Genomic DNA, 20,877 nt, shown 5'->3' with positions numbered 1-20,877 from the left:
GAGGACAAAAGGAGTAGCTTTGTGGACCCTCTGAAGAAATTCTAAAACAAGGAAAGGAGCAAGGCTGACAACATGGGATGTGTCATCACCTGAACTCCGAGGTGGCTCTGCTAAGCAAGTTCTGTCCGGGCACCATGGGTAGCCTCAACATCAGGGGATGTTTGCCTCACTCTACTGCAAAGCTCCAAGGACACATTGTGCTTCTGGGAACATCCAGTGGGGTTTTCGCCTAGTTTGGGGCCTCTCCTGGTTCTGTAGGAGGAGGGCTTCCTCAGGGAGTGTGTCTGAACCCTGAGAGGCAGGCTGTATCCTCAGCCTCAGCCTGACTTCCTGGACCACCTGTTGCTTGAAGCCACAGGAGTGGCCCCTCCTAATTTGATTTCCTGTCCTCCATAGGATCTGCTTCCCAGTGCAGGTGAACCGGCTGCCTCGGGAGACCCTGCTGTGTGCCACTCTCTATGCTCTGCCCATCCCCCCACCGGGGAGCTCCTCAGAGGCCAACAAGCAGCGGCGGGTGCCTGAAGCCCTGGGCTGGGTCACTACCCCACTCTTCAACTTCAGGCAGTATGTGAGCCCCAGGGTACAGCTTCTTGGCCTTGGGAGGGGAGGAGGGGGACAGAGAAAGGGGCCTGGCTGCTGCACTGGCCAGTGTGCCTTGGGAGAGTTGGCCATGTGGGGCTCACTGGTGAAATCCAGAGGATCCCCAAGCACAGAACTGGTGACCAGGAGTATTGATGTAATCAAGAGCCTCTGAGTGGTTCTGGTGGCACAGGACCATGTTGAGGATACATGGAAAAGCAATGCTTGGGTAATAGATCATCTGGTCTTGTCATTGGAAGAACCTTAGAGGTCATCTAGCCCAGCCTCCCCACCTCACCAAGGCATCCCTGCCACCAAGTCATCCAGACCAGGGTGTGGTTAGCTCACAAGTCCTCTTGGAGGGCGTGAGCTTTTATAGGACTTGGGAGAAGGAGGAGGCTATGGTCTATGGGGAGACTGAGAGAGTGGAGTTGGATGGTGGCTTCAAACAGAAAAGGCAGATTTTTGGATTGGGGGAGCAGGAGAAATACTCTCTGCTTAGCCATTTTAGCAGCTCTTCCCACTCTCCTTCCTTCTTAGGGTCCTGACCTGTGGCCGGAAGCTTCTGGGTTTATGGCCAGCAACACAGGAAAATCCCAGTGCCCGTTGGAGTGCACCTAATTTCCACCAGCCAGACAGTGTCATCCTGCAGGTGAGGCTTTAGCCTTTCCCTCCCACTCACCAGCAAGACCATTCCAGTCAACTCTACATTTTTCCCCTTGAGATTTGGGCTGGGACAACAGGAGACAGTGCTAGAACTTCAAGCATGGGAGGATGATGTGACTGAAGCAACTGAGTGAATATGGTTAGATGTGGAGTGTGAGGTGAGCTCTGGGGTATCCATCTCCCATCTCCTGGAGGTTAAATTGATTTCGTGGAGCCTGAAGATGGGGTCTGAGACCCTCTGCATTCAGGGCTCAGCTTCTGAGTCCCTTGTATTGAATCCTCATACTTCTAAGTCTGATCAAACCTGACCTGTGCCCTCTTGGAGCCTGAGGGGACACCTTTCCCCCTTCCGGTGACTCAGTGCTTTGGCAGGATGGACCTATTCTCCAGGGAGAAGAGGAGGAGCTGGTCACGCCCAAGGTCTAGTTCCTAGTTCCCAGCTTCCCTTTCTTGTGGTTATGAGATACCTTGTGTGAATGTTGACATAGAATGAAAGCTCCCTGAGGCAGGTTTTTTTTTTTTTTGAGACAGGATCTCTGTCACCCAGGCTGGAATGTAAAGGCATAATCTTGGCTCACTGCAACCTCTGCCTTCCACACACAAACCATCCCCCCACCTCAGCCTCCCAAGTAGATGGGACTACAGTTGCATACCACCACGCCCAGCTAATTTTTGTCTGTCTTATTTACTACTCTATGCCCAGAGCCTAGAAAATGCCTGGCACATGTTAGGATTCAATAGATATTTGTTGAACGAGGCTGGGTGCGGTGGCTCATACCTGTAATGCCAGCACTTTGGGAGGCCGAGGCAGGGGGCTCACCTGAGGTCAGGAGTTCGAGACCAGACTGGCCAACATGGTGATACCCTGTCTCTACTAGAAATACAAAAATTAGCTGGGCGTGGTGGTGCGTGCCTGTAATGCCAGGTACTCAGGAAGCTGAGGCATGAGAATCGCTTGAACCTGGGAGGCAAAGGTTGCAGTGAGCTGAGATCACACCCCTGCACATTCCAGCCTGGGTGACAGAGCAAGACTCTGTCTCAAAAAAAAAAAAAAGATATTTGTTGAAGGAAAGAAAGTAGAGCTCTTTTGGAGACTTGGCTCACTCAGCTCTGATACTTTAGTAGGATGAACATCTGGTGGCATAGAGTAGGGACCAAGTGTCCCAGGGCCTTCTCCCAGTTGTGGTTCCGCCTCCCCTCTGGCAGCAGTGCCCTCTGGCACCCCATGGAAGGCTCCCTGGACTCAGCCTGGATGTACCCCATGGTTCAGCTGGGTGACACTTCTGTTCAGAGTTCTGGCTGGGGCTTGTCCCCACACCCCTCACCAACGTGCATCTCCACCGAACCTCTTCCTCACGTGTCCATTCTTTTTCTCTTTTTGTTTCCCTTTCATTTTTTCTGAGAGTTATAGCTGGAAAGGACTTCAGAGATCACCAAGTCTAACTGGGTTATTTTACAAAGAACCTGAGGGAAAGTGAGGGAGGGACAAGGCTGGAATGCTGGGGTGAGAGAAAGAAGCTGGGAGTCCACACGCTGCCTGTTCTCTCTCCTCACGTCCTTGATCCCATCCCCCAGATTGACTTCCCCACCTCGGCCTTTGACATCAAGTTCACCAGCCCCCCTGGAGACAAGTTCAGCCCCCGCTATGAGTTTGGCAGCCTCCGGGAAGAAGACCAGCGCAAGCTTAAAGACATCATGCAGAAGGAGTCCCTCTACTGGTGAGCCTGGGCCCCCACTGAATCTGCCATGTTTCATCTGACCTCCCAGCATTGTCTCTGTCCTGCTTTGGGAGTGGAGGTGGGAAGGGGAGGCAGCCCCCAGGCTTTTCTCCATCAGCTGACACTAGGAAAAGTAGAGAGGTCAAGGTCAGGAAATTAGATCTGAGAGTACCCAAGTCCCCACCCCAGGGACTTGGTCCATACTCAGCTACCCAGGAGGACCAGAGCTCTGCCCCACGTCCCAGATGTGCTGCCTACTACCTTCTGTCCACTGGGGCAGCTGGCCCCACCACCCTGCCCCCACCTCCTGCCCTCACCTCCTGCCCCTTCCACACCAACAGCCTTTGAATTTTTCTGGCCCTGTCACTTTCCAAAAAGGATCAGGTGTCAAGGCAAGCTGGCAGCTCTTAAGGGTAAGCGAGTCCAGGCTGATCTCATCCTTGGGGCTGCTGCTTTCACAGGATTGGAGAAGGAGGGGTGAGAACAGAACTGGAGGAGCTGGAGGGACCCGGTTCCCCTGCCTGCTCTCTGTTTACTTCTCTGGCTCCTGCACAGCCCTGTGCGTGTGTTGTGTGTGTGGGGACATGAGAGAGACGGGGCTCATCTCTGTCCCTTATGTCCACCCTGAGTAGCTGGAGTAGCTGAGTGACCGCAGACCTCCCTTCCCCCATTCTGCCCACTGCACTTCATTAGCCCCTCAGCTCCCTTCTCCCATTAGACACCTGATCTCAGGCAAGGCCCAATTAGCTGCAGGTCCTTGAAAGCCGACAGCTGGTCCCTGGAGGCCCCAGGAGGCCCCTCAGCAGCCCAGACCCTGGTGTTGGGGGACCACTGCCCTCTGGTGGTTCTACTTGAGAGTGGTACCTTCAGGGCATCCGCAGGAGGGGTAGCAGATTCGGGTGCCCTTGGCCCATGCATTCTGCCTCCAACCAAGATGTCGGTGAGTTGGGATCAAAGATAGGATTTGGGCCCTGGTTCCCGAACTTTGCTTCATATTGGAATCACCTGGTGATCTTTGGCATATACCGATGCCTGGCTTCCCCAGCCATTCGGACATAACTGGTATCAGGTGTGACCCAGGCATGGCAAGGGGGTTCACCAAGCCCCTCAAGTGGCTATCATATGCAGCAAAGCTTGGGAACCACTGAATTGCAGTGTGTGCAGCACTCCCTTGAGGGTAAGTACTGCGCCCCTTGGCTGACGCTCTTCTCTCCCACTGCCCCCTACCCTCCCACCACCTTCTCCTTTCCCCATGCCCACCAGGCTCACTGATGCTGACAAGAAGCGCCTGTGGGAGAAGCGATATTACTGCCACTCGGAGGTGAGCTCGCTCCCCCTGGTGCTCGCCAGCGCCCCCAGCTGGGAGTGGGCTTGCCTGCCTGACATCTATGCTCTCCTGAAGCAGTGGACCCACATGAACCACCAGGATGCCCTGGGGCTCCTGCATGCCACGTGAGTTGTAACATCCGCCTTTTCTGACCATGTGTCCTTGTAGAAGCCAGAGCATGGCACTGCCCATCACTGATCTGAGCCAGCCCTGGGGAAAATGGTAAAGTGGGTGTGGATATTCAGGGATTTTCCATTTCTCCTTTTTGCTTTTCCTTTCTCATCTTCCCCCCCAATGTTATATTATGGTCATTTTTCAAACATACAACAAAATTGAAAATTATACAGTGAATGCCCGTGTGCCCACCACCTAGATTCTGTCGTTAGCATTTGCTCCATGGGCTGGATTGCATACATTTCATTTATCCATCCCTGTATCCATCCATCTATCCATCTTATTTTTTATGCTTTTTTTTTTTTTTTTTTTTTTTTGAGACAGGGTCTTGCTCTGTCACCCAGGCTGGAGTGCAGTGGCATGAATATGGCTCACTGCAGCCTCGACCTCCTGGGCTCAAGCACTCCTCCTGCCTCAGCCTCCCAAGTAGCTGGAACAACAAGTGCACACCACCACACCTGACTAATTTTTTTTTTTTTTTTTTTTTTTTTTTTTTTTTTTTTTTTTTGAGACGGAGTCTCACGCTGTTGCCCAGGCTGGAGTGCAGTGGCGCGATCTCGGCTCACTGCAAGCTCCGCCTCCTGGGTTCATGCCATTCTCCTGCCTCAGCCTCCTGAGTAGCTAGGACTACAGGCGCCCGCCACCGCGCCCGGCTAATTTTTTGTATTTTTAGTAGAGACGGGGTTTCACTGTGGTCTCGATCTCCTGACCTTGTGATCCGCCCGCCTCGGCCTCCCAAAGTGCTGGGATTACAGGCGTGAGCCACCGCGCCCGGCCACTTGACTAATTTTAAAAATTTTTTTTTGTGGAGATAAAGTCTTACTATGTTGCCTGGGCTGGTTTCAAACTCTTGGGTTCAAGTAATGCTCCCTCCTTGGCCTTCCAAAATGCTGAGATTATAGGTGTGAGCTACCATGCCCAGCCTTTTTATACATTTTGAAGTAAATTACAGACACCATTAAACTCCCTGCTTTGGCATGCACATCATTACCTAGAGCTCAATGTTTGTTCTGTGTTGTTTTTCTTTTGAGGCAACATTTACACATAAGCAAATACCCAAAGTTTACCTGTACACTGGCTGAGTTTTGACAAATGCATACACCTGTGTAACTGAAATCCTTATTACTTAGTTTTATTTTAACCATCGTCTCTCCCCTCTTGCTCTTGAAGGGTTCTCTGGGGACCCAAGGCTTCCAGTCTCAGATCCGTTAGGGCTGCCTTTTCTAGGTGGTACCCAGGATTTCCTGCTTATTTCTCACCACTCTCAGTAATCAAAATGTACCTATTCACGTGACCTGCCTTAAGGAGTTTTTGAGCCAATGGTTTTGTTAATCTCTGCTAAACTAATTCTGCCAATGTTTATTGGCTTATATAAAATTCTGTGATTTTCTGTTATGTGCCTGGTACATTTTGCATTAAAGGATGTTACCAAGACAAAATAATGCTTTTACCCACATCAGGGCCCTCCAGTGGTGGGAATTTCTGACACAGTGGGAGTCAAGGGAGAACTCTTTGGGAGTAGGGTTGAGGACTTTGTTCCGTTTTCTTTAAATCATCCAAGGAGTGAGAGTGGCTACCCAATTGCTCCCCCATGGCTCAAAGTAGACTCTGACCATGAATAAGGCTCATTCCCAAGGGTCGCTATCCAGGGAAGGTGCTAAGGATTCTTCTAGTGACTTTGGCAGAACTAGGGCCATTGCATTTTCTTTCTCCACGCCTCTGAAGCCCAGGTGTGAGGGTGCTTGGCTCACAGCTGTTCCTCAACCTGCAGCTAGGTTGTCAGGGCACTGGGCTCTGTTTTGCAGCTTCCCGGACCAGGAGGTGCGTCGTATGGCCGTGCAGTGGATTGGGTCACTCTCGGATGCCGAGCTGCTGGACTACCTGCCCCAGCTGGTACAGGTGGGTGGATTGGTTCTCCCTCCAGTTTTGCCGGTCTCATCCCCAATATCCCAAGTGAGTCTGCCCCTTAGAAACCAGAGATCCCAGTGCAATGATAATAGGTGTAGGTAACAGGCAGTTTATGAAGCTTCATATTTTCTTTCTCCCTTTCTCCGAAACAGGCCCTGAAGTATGAATGCTACCTGGACAGCCCGTTGGTGCGCTTCCTTCTGAAACGAGCTGTGTCTGACTTGAGAGTGACTCACTACTTCTTCTGGTAAAACTGCATGTAGAAAAGTGGGAGGTAGACACGTGTCTTTCACATAGGAGTATTTCACTTTTAGGCACGCAAGGGCAAGGAGCTGAGTTGTCCAAGCTCCAGTATGTTGCTAACTTACCCTGTGGCCTTGGCCCAGCATCTTTTCCTCAGGGGTCTCAGCTCACCCCCATGTAACATAGTGAGGATTATGTTATCCTGTCTCTCCTCTATCCACACATGGCAGAAATAGGAAGGGGAAACAAGATGCAGAGGGGCTGTGAACTCTACTTAAAGACAGAGTGAGGGCACAGACTGGGGTATGGGCACAGGTGAACATCTCCATATAAGCTGTACATACCGAGTGTATTTTCCCTCCCAAGTTCAGGGGGGTTTTGCAGTGAGTTGGAGCTGGACTTGACTCTGTCTCCCCCTGCACCCTTGCCTTTAACCCCTGGAGTGCTCTGACTCCCGACTCCCTCTGCCTTGCAGGTTGCTGAAGGATGGCCTCAAGGACTCTCAGTTCAGCATCCGCTACCAGTATCTGCTGGCAGCCTTACTGTGCTGCTGTGGCAAGGGGCTGAGAGAGGAGTTTAACCGCCAGTGCTGGCTTGTCAATGCCCTGGCCAAACTGGCCCAGCAGGTCCGGGAGGCAGCCCCATCTGCAAGGCAGGTTAGTGGGGTGAGGCTGCCTCTACCCATTTCTCATCTAGGGCTTTGGCAGCCAGTGTCTTCTTAGGAATCCTGAACAACAAGATTCCATGTGATGATTTTTGATTTCGGAGCTGGGAGCAGAGCAGGCAGTCCACAAGCTGGATACAGCCCGTGGATGTGTTTTGTTTGTCCTGTAAAATATTGAAATTTATTTAGCTGTTTGTTTTAAAGGCTAAGCACAGTTGTGTAAGTTGTTCACTGCACAAGAGCACTCAGCCAGAAGGGGCAAGTGAGGGCTGAAATCCAGCCATATTTTGTTCACCATGCTGTGACCCATGGCTCAGGCCGGATGCCACCCAGAGAGGACACCTTTATCTGTTTGTATGAAGGCATTATAACCAGTGAGCGGTGTTCCTGGTTAATGACATTTAAAAATTGAGAGATTTTGTATCAACGTCCAGATTGTGAGCTTTTCTTGGCAAAAGCCTGAGCAGCTCTTCCCCCTTGAGAGACAGCCTGCCCTCTCTGTGCACTGTGGCCTGCTTCATGCTGTTCTGCCATCTGCTGCCCTCTAGAGCTATCTAGTGTTGCTGTTAGCGCACTGTCCCAGGCTGGGGTGTAGGGGGTCCTCCTCCTTAAGGATCTTCTGGAGGGTGTCCACACTTCTCAGGGGGCTGGTTTTCATACCAACTACTACTGACAATCCACCCCTGGGAGAGGTCTGGTTCTCAGTATGGGCCCTTCATTTCACTTCTGCTGTACTCCTCCCCTTCTTCCCAGGGAATACTCCGCACGGGCCTGGAGGAGGTGAAGCAGTTCTTTACCCTCAATGGCTCGTGCCGCCTGCCACTCAGCCCCAGTCTGCTGGTTAAGGGAATCGTGCCCAGGGTGAGTGACTGGTAGGTTTGGGGCTCTCAGAGTGGGAGGGCTCAGTGGAGGTGAGGTCCTCACTAACCAGGCACGCAAGGGCGAGGAGAGCTGAGTTGTCTCGGCTTCAGTATGTTGCTGACTTACCATGTGGTCTTGGCCCAGCACCTTTTCCTCAGGGGTCTCAGCTCACCCCCATGTAACATGGTGAGGATTATGTTATCCTGTCTCTCCTCTACCCACACATGGCAGAAATAGAAAGGAGAAACAAGATGCAGAAGGGCTGTGAACTCTGTTTAAAGACAGAGTGAGGGCACAGACTGGGGTATGGGCGCAGGTGAGCATCTCCATCTAAGCTGTAAAATAAGAGAGAGATTAGGAAGAAAGGCCTCTTTGTGCCGCTTCCCATTCCTCATGTGTATGGACTTTTAGAAGCCTGACAGCTCGCAGGGTGGAGGAATTGGGTTGGAGGCTGGGCAGCTGGGCAGGTGTCTTTCTCTGATGATGTTGGGGATGAAGTCAGGGGTAGTGGTGGTGATAGCTGTCATCTGTCATTTATTGAGCACTCTCTGTGCCCGGCCCTGTTCTGAGTGCTTAACGTTGGTTATGGCATTTCATCCTCACAACTCTTAGGACATGGGTACTATTGGGAGTCCCCTTTTACAGAGGAGTAAACTGAGGTATAGGTGGGACATGTGATTTACCAGAGGTCACACAACTAGTAAGCTGTGTGCAGAATGAACTAACAGGCTGAGAGGTCAAGTGCTGGAACTGAGGTCATAACAAACTGAATTGGGATGATGACTATAACGAGAGAAGGAAGGAAGTTGGGTTCCTGAGAAATCCGGAAGAAACAGTGAGCAGGTCTTGGGTGGACCGGCAGCAGGAGGGAGGCGGCATCTTGGTCTGAAGTGGAGAGGTCGTTATCCTTTCCTGGCACAGGCTACTCTGACCCTCGTCACTATCCTTTTCACCATGGCAGGACTGTTCCTACTTCAACTCCAATGCTGTCCCCCTCAAACTCTCCTTCCAAAATGTGGATCCCCTGGGTGAGAACATCCGTGTCATCTTCAAGGTGAGAATACTTTACTCAAGCCTGGTGGACCAGGGTGGGAGAGAGAAGGAGGCAGCCTAGAGTGGCATTAAGTAGCTCCTGGGTGGTTCTCTTCCCACCGTTCCATGCTGTCTTAATGTAGGAAAGACGATCAGGTGAAAAAGGATTTTGACGAATTCTGCATGGCCTCAGAGGGCTAAGAACAGAGTGTTAGGTATAGGGAGGCAACTCACAGCTCAATATCCCGAGTGCTTTCTAGGAGGCAGAGCTCCCTCAACAATGGGTTGGGTAAGATGGTGATCCACTTGTCCCTCGGGTATTCAGGCAGAGGCTGAATGTCACATGGCAGGGCTGCTGAAGAGGAAATTAATATATCAGGTGCAGGTCCAACTAGATGAACCCTGAGGTCCCTTCTAACTCTGATGTATCCACAATTCTGAGAAGTAAATGATAGTCTCAGAGCATATAATCTAACGGGGGAGACAAAATACATGCACGTGACTTAGTAACTTATATATTTGCTGTGTGCAAGTTCCAAATCCAAAGTGTAAACATTCAAGTTTTAAAAAAGGCCTGATGGCCTGGGCGTGGCACCTCATGCCTATAATCCCAGCACTTGGGGAGGCTGAGGCATGCAGATCACTTGAGGTGAGGAGTTTGAGACCAGCCTGGCCAAGATGGTAAGACCCCATCTCTACTACAAATACAAAACAAAATTAGCTGGGCGTGGTGGCAGGCACCTGTAATTCCAGCTACTTGGGAGGCTGAGGTGGGAGAATCACTTGAATCCGGGAGACAGAGGTTGCAGTGAGCCAAGATTGTGCCACTGCACTCCAGGCTGGGTGACAGAGTGAGACAACATTATCTCAAAAAAAAAAAAAAAAAAAGCCTGATGGTCAGAGGGGCTACATGCAGAAGTGGACCGTGAATTTAATTCAGATGGGGCCATGGGATTGAGGGACAAGCTGGAACAACACATGGGCAAACTGGGAAGGTTCCTGGGCCATCTTTGACCTGGTCTGAGCTGAGTGAGCAGGTCAGGGATATGAGGATGGGGAACTCCCTGTCACTGTTAGTTTAGGGTCAAGGTTCAGCACTTGGGAGACCTGAGAGCTGGGGAGGCAGTGGAGACGGGATCTGGTCACTTTCTCCCTCCATCCAGTGTGGGGACGACCTTCGCCAGGACATGCTGACGCTGCAGATGATTCGCATCATGAGCAAGATCTGGGTCCAGGAGGGGCTGGACATGCGCATGGTCATCTTCCGCTGCTTCTCCACTGGCCGGGGCAGAGGTCAGTTGGGAGTGGGAGTGAGGGTGGTGGACGGGACCCCTTTGCTTATTGTCCTTCCGCCCATTGCCAACACAAACTGTGTCCTCCTCCAGGAAAGTGAAAAGGGCAAGATTATTTCATGAGAAGCTGTGGGATAGCCTTAAAAGGGAGGCATGGGAGAGAGATTGTTATAAAGTGAAACAGACTTGGCGCTGTAACAGCCAAGCATGTTGTGTAGACTTTGGATCCTGATTAAAACAAACCAATTGTAAGGAAATAGTTTTTGGGGCAGGCATGGTAGCTCATGCCTGTAATCCCAGCACTTTGGGAAGCTGAGATGGGAGAATTGCTTGAGCTCAGGAATGTTTGAGACCAACCTAGACACAGAGCGAAACCTCATCTCTAATAAAAATGATAAAAAATTAGCCGGGTCCAATGGCATGTGCCTGCAGTCCCAACTCTTCGGGAGGCTGAGGCAGATGGATCGCTTGAGTCCAGGAGTTCGAAGCTGTAGTAAGCCATGATGGTGCCACTGTACTTCAGACTGGGTGACAGAGTGAGACCCTGTGTGAAAAAAAAAAATGTGGATATATATATATATATATATATATATATATATAGAGAGAGAGAGAGAGAGAGAGAGAGAGAGAGAGAGAGAGAGAGAGACAATGGGGGAAATTTGAATATAGATTGAGTTAGATTAAAGAGTGATTGTTAATTTTTTGGATGTGACAATGGCATGGTGTCTTTGTTAATTACATTTGAAATATTTATGAGTGAAATAAAGTATCTGGGATTTGCTTTAAAATACTCCAACCAAGGTGGCAGGGAGTGGAGAAATAGGGTTGTGTGATTAGCAAACAAGATTAGCAAAATGTTGACAATTTTTGAAGCTGGGTGATTGTTACATGTATTTTTAAATTCCTGTAGTAAAAGCTAAAAACAAAGGGAGCAGCAGCTATGAACTGGAGAGACCAAAAAGTCACAGTATGGAATAGGAAATGTGGGAATGACCTTCCTTTCTGTGGTTATTCTTTTCCTGTTATCATCAGACTTAGTCCAAATGCCTTACACCTTAATTTATAGAGGAGCATGAGCACCGTCCTTGTAGTCCTCTCCCTGCAGTCCCCTTCATTCTGGTCTGGAACGTGACCCCCATTTCTCCCCTCACAGGGATGGTGGAGATGATCCCTAATGCTGAGACCCTGCGTAAGATCCAGGTGGAGCATGGGGTGACCGGCTCATTCAAGGACCGGCCCCTGGCAGACTGGCTGCAGAAACATAACCCTGGGGAGGACGAGTATGAGAAGGTAGGGTTGGGGGTGGGGAGTGCATCTGGGGTGCGTGTGCCTGATGCCAGCACACAGCTCTTTAACCACAAGACCCGCACTTGCTCAGAGAAGACAGCTTAGCTTTGTTGGCAGAAGGACCTACCCTTTCTTCGTTGACTGGTGCCTCCAAATAGCTAGGGGTGACTCACTCAAATGCCTCTTGTAAGCTGGCTGAGAAAATCCCCTGATACTGGACTGAGAAACTTTCATTGAGTTCCCCTGGCAGATTAAGCCTTGGAGGAGGCGCCAGCTTTTGAGAACCTACCTGTATCCCTCCCAGTTGTGGATCTTGTTCAACTTCCCTTGTGTTCTTAGAGGGTTCAGTGGTACTTTCTAGAATAAGAGTTGGTTGGAAGAGACTTTAGAGATCCCTTTATTCCAGGCCCTTCTTTTCATAGCTGTGAATTAAGACTCACTCACTCACTCACTCCTAGTTATGGAGCTGATGTGTGGCAAGGCTGTAACTCAAAGCTAGGATTGAGGTTAGATATGAGACAGACGAGTGAAAAGAGGGCTGGCTGGTTCGTGATGAACGAAGATTAGATTAGAAGTGGAGCTTTCCTGGGTGGTAGGGCCTTGGTAGCCTGCTACGGTCCATGGGCTGTTCCCAGCCTCACAACTCTAGTCTCTCGGTTAATTAGGTTGAGGGAAGTAGGGACACTGGGAAGGAACAAATCACAATAACCAAACTCACAAGAGACTGGCTATATGCCAGAATGCTAATTCATATAATTTTAACTTCAAGGGACCCAAATACTAATTTATATTGATCAATGTACTTTATCCTGGAGGGAAAACCAGCATGGGCAGCCAAGGTATAATCAGAACATTGTTCAGTGAATGTGTAATTAGATGATCTTAAATGGCTTTCAGTGTTTGTGTTCTCCAGGGCTTAATTCCTGGTCAGCTGGGCCCTCTTCGCACTCTTCTTGTGCCAGCTCATTGTCTTATGACTTCAACTACCACCTAAATGTTGATGACCGCTGAAGCCATTCCTCTAGCCCTCTTCCCTTCCTCCAGGTGGCTCTATAGCCACCTTCTTGCTGGACTTTTCCACTTATGTTTCACCCACGTCTCAAACTCAGTGTAGGCAAAACAGCCCGCTGTCTCTCCTTTGCCTCTTGAAACCTGCTTTTTGTGTTTGCTGTTAGTCAATTGTGCGACTCTCTCTGTGCGTTTACCCAGGCAAAGCCACGGTCTTCCTGATGCTTCCCTCTATCTCATTTCTGTACCAAGCTCTGTTTATTCTTCTTCCCATCGATCTCTCAAACCTGTCCTCTTCTTTCTATTTTGTTACCATTGATTTTGTTCAGCTCTTTGCTGTCGGTCCCCTGAACCACTGGAATGCCTCTCCTCCATCTAGAGCCAGCCTCTGCTTGATTTCAGAGGTTTTTTTTTTTTTTTAAATGCAGATAAGTTCTTCAAAGCCTCCCTGTGTCCTAACAGATAAGTCCAACATCCATAGCATTGCACACAGAGCCTTTTACAATCCAGCCCTGCTGACTCCTGTAATCCCATCCACTGCAACCTACCACCTTATGCTAACCTATGCTCCAACTAGGTTACTAGCTGGATCATAGGCGAGGGTTACTACTTTCATTTCCGCAGTACTGTAGGCAATACTATTTCCTTTACCCGGAAAGTCTTCCCTCCTCATTCCTCAAAACTCTGCCGCTCTATGCTATACATTTCAAGATCCTCTACCTTTGGAGAGGAGTAATGATTTTTTTCCTTTCTGCTACCAACACCCACATATACTTACTCTTTATACTAACATGCATTTTTCAGATATTAAACACCCATATGCAGAGGCACTGTACTAGGTGCTGGAGTTATGATTACTCCCTGCCAATGTAATAGTCATATATGTGTAAATGTATGGAAATAATACTAAATAATAAATGTACAAATGTACAAAAATATAATATAAAAATAAATGCACAGAAGAATGTATGAGAATACACACACACAGAAACTAACTCTGCATGTTCATGTTTAATCTCAGTCTTTCAAAGATAGCTTCTCTGCTCTTCTAACCTTTCTGCAAGAATAATGCTGGTAGTTTCTTTCTTTTTGAGGCAGGGTCTCACTCTCTCACCCAGGCTGGAATACAGTGGCATAATCACTGCAACCTCTACCTCCTGGGTTCATGCGATCCTCCTGACTCAGCCTCCTGAGTAGCTGGGACTACAGGCGTGTGCCACCGTGCGTGGTTAATTTTTCTGTTTTTTATGGAGATGGGGTTTTGCCATGTTACCCAGGCTGGTCTTGAACCCCTCGGTTCAAGAGATTCACCCACCTCAGCCTCCCAAAGTGCTGGAATTACAGGCATGAGCCACCACCCCCAGCAATGCTGGTAGTTTCATCTGATGACTTCCAGAAGAAATAAACTAGAGGTATTTTTCTCTTGGCCACCTACTCAGCAAGAGAGTATCCCACACCCTACACATGAAACCCTTAAATGAGGAGGCAGAATGCCCCTTTATAGCGTGAGACTTCTTGCCAGTAAGCGGCTAACACCCTGCATAACTTAGGGAGGTGAAAAGAGTTTAGTCATTTACCCACAGGCACACAACTATTTTCTCAGCCAAAATAGGATTCATTTAAGGTAGAGCATCTGTGACAGGGAGAGGATTTGATAGAGATCCAGGTCAAGACTGGGAGTTATGCATTATGCTCCTTTTTAAGTGCTTTTATCCATTTTTTTTTTATTTATTTTTTTTTATTTTTTTTTTTTTTGAGACGGAGTCTCGCTCTGTCGCCCAGGCTGGAGTGCAGTGGCCGGATCTCAGCTCACTGCAAGCTCCGCCTCCCGGGTTCGGGCCATTCTCCTGTCTCAGCCTCCTGAGTAGCTGGGACTACAGGCGCCCGCCACCTCGCCCGGCTAGTTTTTTGTATTTTTTTAGTAGAGACGGGGTTTCACCGTGTTAGCCAGGATGGTCTCGAACTCCTGACGTCGTGATCCACCCGTCTCGGCCTCCCAAAGTGCTGGGATTACAGGCTTGAGCCACCGCGCCCGGCCCCATTTATTTTACTTTCTTAGAAATAGTCTTTTTCTTCCAGAAGGTGAATGCTGTGATTTCTTTACAACCTTGCCATTCTTTTTTTTTTTTTTTTTTTTTTTTGAGACGGAGTCTCGCTTTGTCACCCAGGCTGGAGTGCAGTGGCCGGATCTCAGCTCACTGCAAGCTCCGCCTCCCGGGTTCCCGCCATTATCCTGCCTCAGCCTCCCGAGTAGCTGAGACTACAGGCGCCCGCCACCTCGCCCGGCTAGCTTTTTGTATTTTTTTAGTAGAGACGGTGTTTCACCGTGTTAGCCAGGATGGTCTCGATCTCCTGACCTCGTGATCCGCCCGTCTCGGCCTCCCAAAGTGCTGGGATTACAGGCTTGAGCCACCGCGCCCAGCCAACCTTGCCATTCTTAGAAAGTTTCCAGTGGTTCCATCATCAGGTTGTAATTCGACAAGTAGCTGGGGTGGGTGCCTTCTGTGTGGAGCTAGTTTTGCAATAGGCCGTGTGAAATAGGCAAGAAGCTGTTAGGAGAACAGATCTCTAAACCCCATGGGACTGAAAGGGCCAAGTAAACACTGTACGAATGGAGGTGACAGTGCATCTGTAGGGGTTCAGAGAAGGAGGAGTCAGTGTGAGCTGGGAAGGTCTGGAAAGATATGAGACTCGAGGTCATTGAAGGATGATGGGTGGAGATTTATGGAAGGAGGCAAGGAGGGCGGGCATTCCATATCTAGTAAGCTTTCCCTCGTTCCTAATTTCACGCATTCCTACCTGGCTATGACGATCATTGCCCTCTGCTGATGTCTTTCCTGAGTTCGTAGGAATTCTACAAACCTCACGAAGAGGATTTCGAAGGCAGGAGTGGTCTGCTTCCTCATTCCATGTATTTTTTCTTCCTGGAAAGACAGATAAAGGGATGGATGTTGACCAGACAAAATAAGATGGAGTCAACCCCCCACCACTCCTCTCCTGCTTTAAATTCAGAAATATTTCTAACATATTTTACCAACTAGAGATGTCTGATTTTCAAGTGTAAAACACTCTCTAGATGTGTTAAGCTGCCTCAGCTCTTCTTTGGAGTGCAGTGTCTTTAATTAGATTAGCATTTAGCTGTTACCAAGAACTCTGGAAATGGGAATTTTATTTGGGGCAGAAAGAAGGATGATAGAATTCTGAGCAGGGTCAGGAAAAGATTCTTAAATTGGCTGCCTCAGTGGCTGTACTTAAGATCATCATGGCCAGTTGGGGAAGTTGTAAATGTCAGTCTTCCCATCTCTTAAGGTCCCCTCAGTATGGGCTGATCAAGTCGGGGTTCTTGGATCAGTCCACTGTCTTCCCAACCAATCTCCCTAGGAGAAAGAAAAGAGAAGATGGTATTCAGATGAAGTGGTGAAGACATATATATAAACCTCCATCTTCTCCATAACACATGGGAGATGTTTCTGTGTAAGTGTGTAAGTTAGTACATGATGAAGGATGAACAGACAGATGTGAGACACTGTTGGAGTTCACAAAAGAGAGAGAGGCCAGGGCTGGTTGAGTTCTGTCTGGCTGTGGCCCCTGGAGTCCTTCCAAGCCAGCTTTATGTGCTCTCCTCCCATCTGCCTTGACCCCTCCCAGGCTGTGGAGAACTTTATCTACTCCTGCGCTGGCTGCTGCGTGGCCACATACGTCTTGGGCATCTGTGACCGACATAACGACAACATCATGCTGAAGACCACTGGTCACATGTTCCACATTGATTTTGGCCGCTTCCTGGGCCATGCCCAGATGTTTGGCAACATCAAGCGGTAAGTGATCTCCTGAAGCCAGGGTGTGAGTGGAGGGCAAGGAGGTAAGCAACAGTGGTTCAGAGCTGGGACACAAGCCCATGACGGAAGCAGCTGGGCCTCAGTTCATGGTCCCAGGGCTGAGCAGCATTGGAGGAGAGAAGACTGATAAAGAGGTCAAGTCCTTGCAGGGCCTTGCAGAAGAATGTGGGGACCAGCTGTTCTTCCCTACCAAGGACTGAACAAAGGGAAATGAACCCAAACTGTAGCAAAAAGGAACGCAATCAGATCTCCAGAAAAAAACATTGCCAGCTCACAGATAAGGAACCAATGAAGGATATAGAGATCTTTTAAGATTAAGGTAGGAAAGGAACAAAGAAAAAGTTAGAGCCCCATCTATCCAGTGTGTCCATGTGATCAGGGATGAGGGAAACTGACCCCTGATGCAGCCCATATGGTGGGCTTCCTCCTCCATGTTGACCTTCTACCTGTATGTTCCCCTTGGCTCAGGGACCGTGCCCCCTTTGTCTTCACCTCGGACATGGCGTATGTCATCAACGGGGGTGACAAGCCTTCCAGCCGCTTCCATGATTTTGTTGACCTTTGCTGCCAAGCCTACAACCTCATTCGCAAGCACACCCACCTCTTCCTCAACCTTCTGGGCCTGGTGAGGAGCTCCATCCCTTTCCGAACACCTTCTTATTACCTGGCACCATCTTTCAGACTTCCCTGTCTTGCTGCAGAGGATTTCTAGAGATTTACCTCTCTGAGCCCCAACTGAATACCTGCCTGCTCTAGATAAAGGCAGGGACCCAGACTACCTGAGGACAATGATGTCTGTGTAGGTGTCTGACTCCCTGCTCCAGCCCCTCAGTTCCTGTGGCCCTCCAGCCACTGCCCACAGCATCTGTCTACCACCCTCTAGAAGGGTTAGGGAGCCTAGCTGTAGAAAACCTTGCCTAAGGGTGGTGAAGCAGCAAGAACTCTCTGTTGTTACAGGCACCCTCTCTTCTTCTTTCTGCTCCTTCTAGATGTTGTCCTGTGGGATCCCTGAGCTCTCAGACCTGGAGGACCTCAAGTATGTGTACGATGCCCTGAGGCCTCAGGACACAGAGGCCAATGCCACTACCTACTTCACTAGGTAACATGATTCCCTAAGCGAATCAGCCCACCCTGAGTAATTCCCAGCCCACTGGATTGGCAGGAGGAGGACTGGGGAAAGGTAAAAGGCTTAGCTCAGATGCTAGAGCCTAGAATTGACCACGTGGATATATTGTCCCAACTTTGCCCGTGATTTAGGTAAATCATTTTGCTTCTCTCAGCCTTGGTTTCCCATCTGTGTTTTGATGCTACCCTTTGCACACAAGAGTATTTGCCATCACTCTTATCTACATTCTCACCAGGTCCCAGTCAAATATTTTGTCTGTGGGGCAATGTATAATGTGGCTTTTGTAATAATTTTTAACTTTCTGGGTCAGACCCTTCCCCCTTGCCAAAATGTAGAGTTCCATGATTCAGTTTCCTTATATTTGACAATGTTTTTAGGCACGCTGTGTGTGAAAGCAAGGATGCGTTTATCTATGAATGCCTACAAAATGTTGTCCACGCAGATAATGTTCTCCACTCTTTTTGGAACTCAGAGAATTAAACTTTCTCTGTTAGGTCTCCTAACACAGGACCTCTCCCTCTGAATTGAAATCTCTAGATTCAACAGTGCTTGGTGAGGTTCTATTGTACTGAACCTTGAAATTTTTTGACCATGATATTTAGACATTTACACAGGGTTCCTAGTTCCTTTCTACCTTGGTTTGATGGTCTTTGGCTCAGGTGGGCAGCCAGGGGAGGAGATAAGACCCTAGGGTTCACATGAGCAAATTGCATGAGATAATTGTGTGCCAATCATTTGCTTTATGGGGATATGACACAGAAAAATGGTTTGTCTGAGCTGAGCTGATTGTTAGTCTCAGTAGTCAGGAATATTCCTTGGAACACCCCTGTCAAGGCAGCAGGAATTTGGGTTCATAGTTATATCCTCTTTTCTCATCCTCCTGCCAGGTTGATTGAGTCCAGCCTGGGCAGTGTAGCCACAAAGCTCAATTTTTTCATCCATAATCTGGCTCAGATGAAGTTCACGGGCTCAGATGACCGGCTGACCCTCTCCTTTGCCTCCCGAACACACACTCTCAAGAGCTCTGGCCGAATCAGTGATGTTTTCCTCTGCCGCCATGAGAAAATCTTCCACCCCAACAAAGGCTATGTAAGTGTTTTCTCCAATCTGACCCCCTTTCTTGCTCTCTGCTGACCCTAGTTTATTGGGGTCCTGACTTTTTTCACATTTGCACAGTGGGCACAGGAGTTGACCAAGAGTCCTGTGCTGGGAGCAGTCCTGGACCACTTCCCTCTCCTTTGCTCACGTGACCTGCCTAGAATTGGGGAACTGAATTGAATGGTTATTCCCTCTGAGTCAAGGATCCTGGCGACATATGTGGGAAGTCTGCTTTTAGATTCCTGTGTATGTGCTATCATCTGTCTCCACTGGAGAGACTCTTGCCCTCTTCCTTCTGGAACGTGCCCCTCCCCTCAGCACATACATACACTTCCAGACCTTTCCTACCCCCTTCACTGGGTGCAGAGTGCTCGGCAGGTACACCCTAAGATCTGGACCTTTGCAGATATATGTGGTAAAGGTGATGCGAGAGAACACTCACGAGGCCACCTATATCCAGCGGACCTTTGAGGAGTTCCAGGAATTACACAATAAGCTGCGGCTGCTCTTCCCTTCTTCCCACTTGCCCAGGTAGCTGCCCCCTTTACCATCTGCACAGAGGGATGCGGGGGAGGGGGAAAGGATACGGGATGGGAGTTGGGCAGGACTGCAGGGGCAGAAAATACCCTTTTGGACTAAAGATCTGCCTGCTTTGCTTGGCCTGGTATGGAGTTTGATGACAAGTGCTCCCCCTGCTGGCCAAGCTCTCCTTGCACGCAAGAGCTCTCACTCCGGGCCCCCTGACCAGAAGGGAAGGCATGGTGAATTTGATGTTTCAAAATTTCTAATTTTTTAAAGAGTTACACCATTTTTCAAATGGATAAGCAAAATGTCATATGTACATACAGTGGGATATTATTCAGCATTTAAAATGGAGGGAAATTTCGACATGGGTAACAACGTGGATGGACCTTGAGGACATTCTGCTAAGTGAAATAAGCCAGTCACAAAAAGACGAAAACGGCGTGATTCCACTTATCGGAGTTACCTGGAGTAGTCAGATTCCTAGAGACAGAAAGTAGAAAGCTAGTTGCCCAGGTCTGAGGGGAGGGAGGTGTGGTTGTTTAATGGATACAGAGCTTCAGTTTTGCAAGATGAAAAGAGCTATGAAATTGGATAGTGGCGATGGTTGCACAACAATGTGAATATGGTTAATTCCACAGAACTGTACACTTAAAAATGGTTAAGATGGCAAATTTTATGTTATATGTATTTTACTGCAATTTTTTAAAAAACTACTTTTCAGGCTGGGTGCAGTGGCTCATGCCTGGCTCATGCCAGCACTTTGGGAGGCCGAGGTGGGCAGATTGCCTGAGGTCAGGAGTTCGAAAGCAGCCTGGCCAACATGGTGAAACCCCATCTCTACTAAAAATAAAAAAATTAGCGTGGTGGCATGCTTTTATAATCCCAGCTACTCAGGAGGCTGAGGCAGGAGAATTGCTTGAACCCAGGAGGCACAGGTTGCAGTGAGCTGAGATTACGTGACTGCACTCCAGCCTGGGCGACAAAGCGAGACTCAGTCTCAAGACATACATACAACTTTTTAAATGAATTTTTTGGCTGGGTGCGGTGGCTCACACCCATAATCCCAGCACTTTGGCAGGCAGAGGCGGGCAGATCATGAGCTAAGGAGTTTGAGACCAGCCTGGCCAACATGGTGAAACCCCCCTCTACTAAAAATACAAAAATTAGCTGGGCGCAATCGTGCGTGCCTGTAATCCCAGCTACTGGGGAGGCTGAGGCAGGAGAATCGCTTGAACCCGGGTGGTGGAGGTTGCAGTCAGCCAAGATTGCACCACTGTACTCCAGCCTGGGCAACAGAGCAAGACTCCATCTCAAAAAAAAAAAAAAAAAAAAAAAGGATTTTTACTTTGATGGGAGAAACTGAGGGCTCCCAAGGCATTTCTGGGGAGCCACAGGACTCTGGCCAGCTGCTTGGTTTTCTTGTCTGGGGCCCTTGGAAATGTAGGTATAAGATGCTGAGCAGGTGTCAGACCTGGGCACAGATGTGCAGCACAGGAGGAATTGTGAGGGTCCCTAGAAATGAAGGCTGCT

At 49.1% G+C, this 20,877-nt stretch overlaps 1 protein-coding gene and 3 long non-coding RNA genes across 12 annotated transcripts in view; 1 reads left to right on the top strand and 3 right to left on the bottom strand.

Annotated features, from left to right (window-relative positions):
• Positions 1 to 9,076, bottom strand: part of LOC144341270 (uncharacterized) — a 30,172-nt gene extending 21,096 nt beyond the window's left edge. Inside the window, exons 1-2 of one of the 2 annotated variants that reach the window (XR_013418144.1) lie at positions 5,244 to 9,074; positions 4,758 to 4,922 (exon numbers count right to left, since the gene is read on the bottom strand). This is a non-coding gene — a long non-coding RNA (uncharacterized LOC144341270). Of the gene's footprint in view, positions 1 to 4,744; positions 4,923 to 5,243 lie in introns of those variants that run through there. The other variant, XR_013418143.1, reaches the window with a different exon arrangement.
• The window catches only part of PIK3C2B (phosphatidylinositol-4-phosphate 3-kinase catalytic subunit type 2 beta), a 71,535-nt gene that overhangs the window by 43,096 nt on the left and 7,562 nt on the right, over positions 1 to 20,877 (top strand). For 3 of the 8 annotated variants that reach the window (XM_015119516.3, XM_078003865.1, XM_015119527.3), the window contains 16 exons: positions 397 to 564; positions 1,120 to 1,231; positions 2,821 to 2,963; positions 4,227 to 4,415; positions 6,270 to 6,363; positions 6,525 to 6,619; positions 7,091 to 7,271; positions 8,033 to 8,140; positions 9,102 to 9,194; positions 10,336 to 10,465; positions 11,618 to 11,754; positions 16,408 to 16,577; positions 17,067 to 17,223; positions 17,588 to 17,697; positions 18,612 to 18,813; positions 19,229 to 19,353. In XM_015119516.3, the coding sequence (XP_014975002.1) occupies positions 397 to 564; positions 1,120 to 1,231; positions 2,821 to 2,963; positions 4,227 to 4,415; positions 6,270 to 6,363; positions 6,525 to 6,619; positions 7,091 to 7,271; positions 8,033 to 8,140; positions 9,102 to 9,194; positions 10,336 to 10,465; positions 11,618 to 11,754; positions 16,408 to 16,577; positions 17,067 to 17,223; positions 17,588 to 17,697; positions 18,612 to 18,813; positions 19,229 to 19,353 (2,214 nt within the window). Of the gene's footprint in view, positions 1 to 396; positions 565 to 1,119; positions 1,232 to 2,820; positions 2,964 to 4,226; positions 4,416 to 6,269; positions 6,364 to 6,524; positions 6,620 to 7,090; positions 7,272 to 8,032; positions 8,141 to 9,101; positions 9,195 to 10,335; positions 10,466 to 11,617; positions 11,755 to 16,407; positions 16,578 to 17,066; positions 17,224 to 17,587; positions 17,698 to 18,611; positions 18,814 to 18,900; positions 19,354 to 20,877 lie in introns of all 8 variants that reach the window. The other 5 variants (XM_078003872.1, XM_078003882.1, XM_078003875.1 and 2 more) reach the window with 4 other exon arrangements.
• On the bottom strand, positions 9,189 to 10,450 carry LOC144341267 (uncharacterized). Its single transcript, XR_013418142.1, has 2 exons — positions 10,280 to 10,450; positions 9,189 to 9,527 (listed from the first exon to the last, which is right to left on the bottom strand). It is a non-coding gene; the product is annotated as an uncharacterized LOC144341267 (long non-coding RNA).
• LOC106994037 (uncharacterized) overlaps positions 10,745 to 20,877 on the bottom strand; it is a 29,739-nt gene continuing 19,606 nt past the window's right edge. The window contains exons 2-3 of the long non-coding RNA XR_003732170.2: positions 15,559 to 15,683; positions 10,745 to 11,008 (exon numbers count right to left, since the gene is read on the bottom strand). This is a non-coding gene — a long non-coding RNA (uncharacterized LOC106994037). The remainder of the gene's footprint in view (positions 11,009 to 15,558; positions 15,684 to 20,877) is intronic.

This window comes from Macaca mulatta, chromosome 1 (assembly GCF_049350105.2).
Source record: "Macaca mulatta isolate MMU2019108-1 chromosome 1, T2T-MMU8v2.0, whole genome shotgun sequence".
NCBI lineage: Eukaryota > Metazoa > Chordata > Mammalia > Primates > Cercopithecidae > Macaca > Macaca mulatta.
This window is presented reverse-complemented; position numbering and strand designations above follow the sequence as displayed.